The sequence below is a fragment of the Phycodurus eques genome, chromosome 1 (genome assembly GCF_024500275.1).
Source record: "Phycodurus eques isolate BA_2022a chromosome 1, UOR_Pequ_1.1, whole genome shotgun sequence".
In the NCBI taxonomy this organism is placed as follows: domain Eukaryota; kingdom Metazoa; phylum Chordata; class Actinopteri; order Syngnathiformes; family Syngnathidae; genus Phycodurus; species Phycodurus eques.
In genome coordinates, this window is record NC_084525.1 from 36,789,284 (window position 1) to 36,799,426 (window position 10,143).

The 10,143-nt window shown below is 43.4% G+C and overlaps 1 protein-coding gene across 6 annotated transcripts; it reads right to left on the minus strand.

The window, feature by feature from the left end:
- Positions 1-549: 549 nt before the first annotated feature.
- mmadhca (metabolism of cobalamin associated Da) lies at positions 550-9,895 on the minus strand. Of its 6 annotated transcripts, XM_061690754.1 has the most exons (10): positions 9,689-9,895; positions 8,341-8,488; positions 7,921-7,990; positions 5,549-5,580; positions 5,142-5,283; positions 3,802-4,016; positions 2,789-2,894; positions 2,585-2,700; positions 1,574-1,660; positions 550-1,110 (listed from the first exon to the last, which is right to left on the minus strand). In XM_061690754.1, exons 4-10 carry the CDS (start codon positions 5,558-5,560, stop codon positions 889-891), a joined length of 900 nt encoding a protein of 299 aa, XP_061546738.1. In that variant the 5' UTR covers positions 5,561-5,580; positions 7,921-7,990; positions 8,341-8,488; positions 9,689-9,895; the 3' UTR covers positions 550-888. The 6 variants fall into 6 exon arrangements, with proteins under 6 accessions (XP_061546738.1, XP_061546753.1, XP_061546727.1 ...); XM_061690769.1 differs by lacking the exon at positions 8,341-8,488; XM_061690743.1 differs by having other exon boundaries at positions 8,341-9,895.
- Between the last annotated feature and the right edge of the window lie 248 nt (positions 9,896-10,143).

Below are 10,143 nucleotides of genomic sequence, written 5' to 3' on the forward strand. Positions count from 1 at the left end.
CTACTGAGGTGCATACAAAGACAGGAAATGTTTGTCTTCACCCACCAGCAGAAACGTTGACAAAGAAAGAAAACATATTTTGTACCGTCTTCCTGTGGAAGCTGATGGACCATATTGCCCACTCTAATGCAAAGTCAGTCCTGGAGATGGACATTGACTGGATGCTAGCACAGCTAAAGAGCACTGTGGTCGAAACACGTCCCAACCACCCACAGAACATAGGCGACTTCCACATTGAGGTCTACAAGGACCTCTGTCAGGAATTTGGATCAAAGGAGCATCTGTATTTTTCTGTGGCGTGCTGTCAACTTGTATTTGTAGAAGCTCTTGCTCGGGCTTTAAAAAAACATCTCCAAGGACCAAAAAAGAGGGACTTTTTTACTAAAGTTAGGGCTTTTTTTAAGAAAAGGACTGCAAAAGTCTCTATGCCCTGTGGGCATGGACGGACGAGGCTGCGGGCTTCTACCAACACCAAGAAACTCTGACATCGGAGCAAGACTGAAGAATTCTGTGAGAGAACTAAATTACAGGAATGTTTATCAGTGCAGCCTGAGTAGAGGTCACTTTATTGGTTCAGCAGCTGTATCCATGAATACTTTGTGAGATCACACTTTGAAAACTGCTAACAATTAGAGCCGACGCTAACCTTGATAAGTGACACCCTGCCTGCTAAAACCCCCTGATGATGACTCCTCAAAGGCAAGCAGTCACAGCACAGCTGTGAGGATCCCGTGCAGGGCGGTTCCAGGGCCAGCACATGGCTACCTCTTGTCCACTTTTTCGGTTGCAGTGTGGTACGCTCACTTTACGCAGACAAATAAAAACCACACTCGCGCTTTACGTCAAAGCCTTTCCACAACATTGGATTGAGTTGGAGCACCATGAAAACTATTCAACCTCGTCATCCAATTCATGCGAGAGTCCTTGTAGTCGTGTGATGACACCGCTGTGGGTTGGTGCACTGGTGAAAACAGTCCCCACAAACAGAGGTGTTCCTCTCAGAATGTGTCGGATAACCGTGCAGGAGCCCGACATCTCGATACAGAAGCCAGAATGCCGTGGCTCTTCCCCCGTTTGTTCTGCACTTGAACTAAGCGGGGATGCAAAGAACTGTTGGAAAAACACAAAGATAGCAATTACCACATATTCTCAAATAAAAACAACCTGTTTGAGAAATTGATCCCGATGATACTATACAACTGCAATGTGAACAACAATTAGGTAAGAACATCATTTTGGGCTCAAAATCCTCAATATACTCATCAGCCATAATTTTAGGTACACCACCTCAATGGGTACACAAACTATTGAAATGCAACAAGATAATTCTCAGTTTTCATTCGCACATTCAAAGAGATATTGATTTAACAATATCTAATGAGAGTGTAGTTTACAGTAGTCTGAAACAGCACAGTACCATATTGTCATTTTGCTCTTCTCACTTAGCTTAAGTGGGTAATAAAACTAATTGTAATTTTTTTAATTCAAATGAAGTGGATTTCAGTAGCTTGCACTAATGTACCTGATGTAGTGTCTATACAGTTACAGAACTCAATGCGGCTAAAGAACTCACAGCTTCTCCTGTTGTCGGATTGATAAAGTCGGCCCAGTAGCCTGCAGTCCACAGAGCGAAACACATCTCCTTTGCACCACTCACAAACTGCAACGAGAGGGAAGCACAGTGAGAGTCTCTTCATACGTCTCATGTATCCAAAGAGACATCAAGCACATAATGCAGTGGAACCTCTAAGGTTGAACACAATCTTCACCGATCTATTTGTCCATATTTGAAAGAAAAAGGAAATATAGAAAATAAACTTTCCAGGTTGAAGCGCACAATCATAGATGCTAGATAGATTGCAATGGTGATGGGGTGTGGTGATGTTGGACAACATGGCATCGTGCAGGATTGGGATTTGAAGATTTGTTCAAAGGCATATTTTGATAGAATTGTATAACCTAATGGTTAGCACGTCTTCCTCAGCGTTCTAAAGTTCAGGGTTCTAAGCTTGGCTCCAGCCTTCCTGTGTGGGTTTTATCCCAGGTATGTTAGGTTAAGGCGGCACGGTGGCCGACTGGTTAGAGCGTCAGCCTCACAGTTCTGAGGACCCGGGTTCAATCCCCGGCCCCGCCTGTGTGGAGTTTGGATGTTCTCCCCGTGCCTGCGTGGGTTTTCTCCGGGCACTCCGGTTTCCTCCCACATCCCAAAAACATGCATTAATTGGAGACTCTAAATTGCCCTTAGACATGACTGTGAGTGCAAATGGTTGTTTGTTTCTATGTGACCTGCGATTGGCTGGCAACCAGTTCAGGGTGTACCCCGCCTCTTGCCCGATGACAGCAACATGCCCGCGACCCTAGTGAGGAGAAGCGGCTCAGAAAATGGATGGATGTTAGGTTAATTGGGGACTAAACTGTCCATTGATGTGAATGGTTGTTTGTCCCTGTGAGTGGCTGACAACTAGTGCTGCGTGTACCACGCCACTTGCTCAAAGTCAGATGGGATAGGCTCCAGCTCACCCACAAACATAATGAGGACCACAGGTTGATTGAACTTTGAACTTCCCCTTGACACCTCACTCACTTGGCTGAGGAGCTGCTCTCTGTCTGGCTCCGCCTCCTTGCAGCGACCGCTCCTCGGCGAGACCGTCACAACTGTGATGGAAGTGTTGGGCACTGTCGGGAACAAGAGCTCCAAATCTGACAACAACACATATTCTCGAGTTAGCTTCACACACTAGCACTAAAGCTGAACATTTGGTGTAAAACAAATAAAAACAGCGCTCACCTTTCCTTAACAGCTCAGGACAGGAACTTATGGAGCAGTCTGCATATGTTTGATTGAAGTACTGCTCAGCTTTGTGGACTCGCTTGGATATGGGGCCCAGTTTTCCCTGATGAGCAGCACAAGCAAACTAAAGTTTATATGCAAATGTTGATGGGAAGAAACATTTCATTCAATTGCCAATAGCTGCCACAAAATAGCAGCAAATGGCTACTTTTGTTTACATTAAGATCCTCATCGCACTTCAGCAGTTCCTTGGCACCAAGTTGCTATATGATGCAACCAAGCAATGCTGTTATTGTTTTGGCCTGAGCGCAAAATCAGCATACAAGTGAGTTTTTCTGGCAAATAACAGAGGATATGTTCCCCTCCCCCCAAAAATCTGTAAATAGGTGAATGCCGAACCGCAAATATCTGAGGGTTCACTGTATGACTATTAGGAGGAGTGGGTGATAGAGACCCAATATTAGATCACTTTTTGTGTAGGTTTAAAAAAACTTTTTTGCACATTTTTACAAATACTACTTTTATAAACCTTCACCTGTACAAATAAATGTGATGCTGGTGGTTCCGCTCATTCCCATTTGTTAAAATGCAATATACTAATTCCAAATTAATGGAAGACTTTTTTCCTAAGAAAATACGGCAAAGCTGTTTGTGTCCATGACATGTTTTAAAACCTTGGAATGGTAGTCTTAAGGATTAAGTGTATTTTTTAAGGGTAATTTAAGTTTGGAAAATCTAATTTACTGCGATTAGGTCGACCTGTCCAGGGAGTTCCCAGTTTCTCGCCCATGCTTGGCTGGGATATGTTCCAGTTTAGCCCTGACTGCAATGAGGATAAGCGCTATAGAAAATGGATGAACGGATAATTTAATTCAAGGCTTATTTAGGATGCACGAACATCTTTGTAATTGCAGTGAAGTCTAAATGTTAATGTCCCAATTAAATTTTTTACACTATTATTTACGACAGCAATGGCAAAGCAGACCCCTTAATACACTACATACGCTTACCTGAAACTCATGAACAAACTGGGCTAGGATGAACTGTTGTCTCTCAGCACTACACGGGGCCGTTAGTACATCAGGGACAGTTTTGTCGACTGGAGATTTCTTTTCTTCCACGCCGTCCAGATGGCTGTCAAATCCGACATTACCTGGCAACTGGAAGCGTTGGTCCTGAGGTCCGAACGGTCCCATGTTCTCATCGGGCCACACAGTCCTAGGGCCTGCAGATGACACCTGAGTTATAATAACCCTTAGCTGTTGTTTGGTCAGTTAATTAGTAGACTTTATGGCGATCTGATCGGTGGTATCGGCCGATAATTAGCATTTTATGCTGATCGGCTTTCATGTCATAAGTCGCCCATCCGATCAATGACTTCATCGATCGGCTCCCCACAAGACATTTAACGCTGCGTCTTCGTCGCGTATGAATCCAAAAGCTAGTTTATTTTTAGCCTTGTCACGTGTCTTGTTGCGCAGTACTGTAACTATCTGACGGCCAATAAAGTTTTCTCAATCTTGCGGTGAAAAAACAAGTTGTCGGTGTGGGACTATTTTGCGGTGTCTCAGACAAACAACATTTGCAGTCTGTGCACAACTGAAGTACGTCGTGAGGAATGTCATCTAAATGCTTCAACACAAAAAATTTGATCGAGCATTTGAAGAATGTACACGAGGAGCATGCCGCGTCCAAGCAACGCAGCGTGGGGGACGGGGGGACGGGGGGACGGGGGGGGGGGTCAAACAGACAAACTCTGGACAACACCTGTCCATATAGCTGGGGCAGTGAGAAAGTTAGAGTAAGCATGTCATTAACAGTATATATTAAATTTAATTGCAATAAAGTAATTCAATTATAGTAAGTTAGCACCCATTATTTCTGTCATGTGATGTTGATTTGACCCAAACTTATGTCAGTGGCCAATCCTTGAATGCCCCCTCGAGGTCATTGGTATTTTAACTTTTGTCTAAATGCAAGAAAATAATTTGAGCTGGGACGGCTACAGCACGCCCGCAAGCGTGTACAGATGCTGTACAGATAATGGATGGATGGATGGATACAGTATACAAGTATATACAATAAATGAACAAATCGTATAAATAGACACATTGCTTCATCTTGTGATCGGATCGGTGATCGTTTTTTTTAAACTTCCTGTTCGACCACAAAAATCCTGATCGTGTAAAGCCTATTAATTAGCAGGATTACATATAAACAAAATAACCAACTATTTTTACTTTTTGTACTTGGAGGCACTAATAACTAAACAGTTCTACCATCCGTAACATTTGACACATTCTAGAGGTTGTATTGTTAACTAAAAAAGTACAATATTTAGGCAATGTACCTGAGTCCGTATGTGATACAGTTATGTAAGGTTCATCTGGATTTGCAGCAGAAAAGGTTCTGCCTCTGCCCACCTTCAGAACAGCTAACATTTGCCGACCAAGGGTCTGACAACGGACCAGTCGGCCTCCACCGCACAATACCTACAAAGTGACAAAAGCATCATTTTAAAAAGATACTTGACTAGAAAACAAAACAGTTATGCATTTTTTGCAGACGATTCAATGCATGATTCATGTACATTGATAGGAACTATATGATAGAGCTTTAGTTATATTGCGAATCTGCAAATTTAACTACAAGGTCTTTTTCCAGATTAACATTTTTGGAACAAGGTCTGAATACTGTACCACCTCACGTAACACTTTAGCTAACACGTCTTCGAGAAGCTACAATTGAGTCACTTACTGTGCTGGGCATCGCTGAGAGTCGACTTCTGCCTTAAAAAAAAGAAAACACACACAACAAATGTTTGACCGGTTTGAAAACACACACGAATGTATTACAAGGCATGCCCGAACCGTTTCAAAAGTGAAAAATGTAGCTAAGTGTACATGCTAGCTATGGTTTGTTACCTCACACACACACACACACGAGCTGACGCAATTTTATGGTTACGTATGTTCTTCATGTGGCACAGTTGAAAACATCAGCAAGACAGCGTTAACTTCATAACAGAGTTGCAACTTCGACAGTCAGCGGCTAGTGGCGTTGGGGACTTGGGCAAAACTTAAGGTGAATCAGCTGATATTTGTTTTGACACGTTCCCTTTTTAATTGTCAAATTACATAATTCAAAAGCAGAACGCACACCTGAACATACATTCAATATAAACGACGTACAACACATAATCCGATAACTGAAGTGAATTAATTAAAATGAAGTACAAAATTGTTTTACCTGGTAGTTGCAAATGCGTCTTGACCTTCGCAAAATAACTACGGAAGGCAATTTAGGACAAGCTGCGCACGCGCTGTTTGAGCGGCAACAATTGTCAAAACACCACAAGATGGCAGCAAAGAAAACAGATTCTCCACGCGCTGGCCGTTATGCAGCCTAACTCAGCAATTGCCCCAACTCCCTTTTGTTTTATACAGTATTTCCAGTTATTTCACAGTTTTTATTTTAACAATCGTGGAATGAGAGATATGGCGCAATGTGACGACAATACTAGTACTTTTATAAACATCGCCATAGGAAAAGTCCTGATATGCAAATGTCCCTAATGTTCCTAATCACCAAGTTAGAATATGAACGAAACACTCTGAATGCCTCTTCAGGGATGCTGCTTAATTAGTTCAATCTCACTTTTTCCCCAACAGCCTCAGACGTACAGTAATTCAAAGGTGCCTTATCTCGTCCGTCCTCTGTTCTGAATCAAAGACTGTGCAGGACTGCAAATTCCCGTAGTGAGTTACTGTCAAGAAGTGATCGATGATGGCCGACGCGCTCAACAAAAATATCAGTTCAATAAAGTTCAGTCACTGAAATAAAAGGATTTTGAGGATTTAACATTTGTGTATTCGTCATTTGAAAAGGTCTGACGGACAACGACAATTTGCTGACTAGATAAATTTGTTCAACTGTTTTGAACAAGGTGACAAAAGGGATAAAATGATATTTGTTTTCACACACACATGCAAGCTAACATTGTTACCAGCAAGCCGCACATTAGGTGACGTGTGTGTGTGTGTGTGTGTGTGTGTGTGTGTGTGTGTGTGTGTGTGTGTGTGTGTGTGTGTGTGGTGGGGGGGATTGTTGGGTGCACAGATTAGCATTAGCTAACAGCGTTAGCTTCTGATAGATGGCACCATATATACAGTATGAAGAGTAGGGTTACGTTCGGAAATTCAATCTGGCACTTTCACTGCACTCCGAGAGTGCAACGTTCAGAGAGGTGTTGTGCTGTGTTGGCCATTGGCAGGGATACGACAGTGCGTCTGCCATATTGAATGTGTCACTTCTGCCTGTAAACATCTCATCCTGATGCTGCGGCCGCTCTGTCTCCTCAGTCAGAGCGGCGGGAGTGCGCTCCGGCAATACCAGAGCGTGGCACTCTGAATAACTGAACTGCACACTCCAACAACGCTCTGAGTTTCCGAACATTCCGGAGTGTAGAGAGCACGCCTGGTGAATTTCCGAACGTATCCATGATAAACCAACGCTCTGCCACGCCACAATCACGGGCAGCCGTGGCCCAATGATTAAGATCATCGCCTGCCACCGTGGGGGGCCTTGGTTCAAGACCCTGACTGGACCATCAGCCAACATCCCATGGTGTCCTTGAGCAAAACAGTGATACCTCGAAATGCTCGCCGGGTGCTTCAGCTGCCCCTCCTCCAGTGTGTTCCACTAACATGTGTATGTGTTCACTGTGATGGGTTAAATGCAGAGAACAAATCTCATGTGTATGCAAGTTCATGGCAATAAAAGATGATGAAGATAATTCTTCTTCTGTATGCAGCAGCCCGGCTAACCGATATGCTTACTTGGAGGCCATGTTGGGGAGGCCGATGTTCTCGTCAAAGGCAACGTGTGGACTAGGAAATTACATCACAACTTTCTCATTTGTCAACCGATTTTGACGTTTACTTTTTTTGTCAATGCCAAAGCGAATGGTTAAAAAAAAGCCCCCTCCCAAATATTTTCACCTGTTAAAGATTTTCTCGCCATCCACACACTGATGACTTTGACCCTCCTAGCTTAGCGTTGCCATAGCCACGCAGCTCAAAAGGGGCATGTATCGACTTCCTTATATATACAGTATGGGTGGGACTTACTTCATTGAAGTTGTCAATGCAGTGGGAGGCCGGGTGGTATTTGTGTTTGGCGCAGTGTTGCAACAGTTACCTGGAAAAAGTAAGTCAGTTACTTTACTGATTACTAGATCTTAAAAGTAACTTGGTTACTTTATTGATTAATTGATTTCAAAAGTAACTAAGTTATATTACGAGTAACCTTTTAATTATTTTCAGCAGCTGCCAAGTGGTAAGAATATCACTTATCCCCAGTACAAAAAGAGCATTAGCTTAACCGTACCCATTACTTGGTAATCTATGCAACACAAGTTACAGAATGACGTCTTCAACATGAACCAATAACTTAAATATTAGCGTAGTTGAAGCCACATTAACTGAGTTACTAAGTGCAGACTTGACAAGAAAAATACAGAAAGTACCTAAACATATAAACAAGCACACCATTCTCAAGTATACTTCTCCAGACAGCGGCATGGTGAATGACTGGTTATCACATCCGCCTCACAGTTTTCACGACCAGGCCTCGCCTGTGTGGAGTTTGCATGTTCTCCCCGTGCCTGCGTGGGTTTTCTCCGGGTACTCCAGTTTCCTCCCAAATCCCAAAAACATGCATGGTAGGTTAATTGGCGACTCCAAATTGTCCATAGGTGTGAATGTGAATGATTGTTTGTTTATATGTGCCCTGTGATTGGCTGGTGACCGGTTCGGGGTGTGCCCCGCCTCTCGCCCGCAGTTAGCTGGGATAGGCTCCAGCATACCCGTGACCCTAGTAAGGATAAGCGGTGTAGAAAATGGATGGGCTTCTCCAGACGATAGACAGATAGATAGATAGATAGATAGATAGATAGATAGATAGAGTATATTGACTGTAGCAACCCTGCATATTATTCGACTGCTGTGGTTTCCGATTGTGTGGGGGTCATTAAGGCAACTGTGTGTGCGTAAATGTGAGCAAGAGTGGCAGTTAGAGGCTGGGCTGTCGTCTCTATCCGGCGCTGTGACGTCACACGAGGGAAACAACCTGTTCATTCGGCGCTGTGTGCTACTGTTCCAAGCTGTTGTTACCGTCCTTGTATATTTGTTGTCGTATGATTTAGCAATGTAACAATGGTTTATTGTGTGGCATTTGGTTGTACAAATGGTTCAGGAAGTGGCAAGAGTTATTTTGGGCTTTCCAAGTGAAAAAGGAATACATGACCAGTGGATCGGGCAAGTCAATTGAGAGGGGAAGAAAGGTGGTCAGCTATGGGTGCATAGCAAGCATTCCAAACTCTGTGCTGATCACTTCGAACCGCCGTGTTTTGGGAAAGACTTAGCAGAAAGCATTGGATACAGAAATAGAGGCTGAAACCAGTTGAAACCAACTATTTTTCCTACGGCCATCGGGACCTCAACCGCCAGCAAGAGAACTAAATCTCGCAGCCGCCACAGTGCCGCGGCGTAGCGGTGCAGACAAGAGGTGAGCATTTCCTTGTATGTACCTACCACTCTATTATGGTTACTATGCACTCGGGAGTAGGAAAAAAAAGACCTATGCAGTACTTTCCAGTACTGTTGTCTGTACTTTTGCCTATATGACAAGCCAACAGACTTTCTGTGCGCGTGGTATAACGCTACTGGAGCGAGGGGCACAATATATAGGAATACTGTATACTATGTAAAAGCTTGTGCCGTGTCACTGAAACATATGAATATACGTATAGTCGTATTAAAAAATATTGGCACTGGTATAATATTGGTTCCATTATTTCAAGCCGTGACTGTATAAAAAGACATGCTTTTGACATACCGTCACATCGACCCAAGGGGCTCTCTTTTTCTGTTGTACAGCTGCTACTTGGCTGCTCATCGTCGTCACTGTTCCGACCCCCTGATCAGCTCAAACATGTATGGTTTGACGATGCCAAGTTCAGTTGGGTGCTGCTGTAGGTGGATATCCTCCTCATATTCCAACACGTTGCTCGCCATTGCATATAGTGTGTAGTGCGCTGTGTTTGTCAATTGCAACGTCACTTCTGGTAGCCCTTGCGGTGGATAGAGTAACCACATCCCGGTGTCTTGAGCTTCGGGTATGTTCAGGGAGGGCTCAATATGCGTCATAAAAACAAAATTTTTAGCTAAACTATAGTTGAAAACTTGCTGGAAGTTACTTGCATGTATTACATAACATATAAACCATGCAAATATGAATTTTAACAGACCCCATTACATTTTTGTCATCTGACCTTAAGTGAGTGGCCCCAC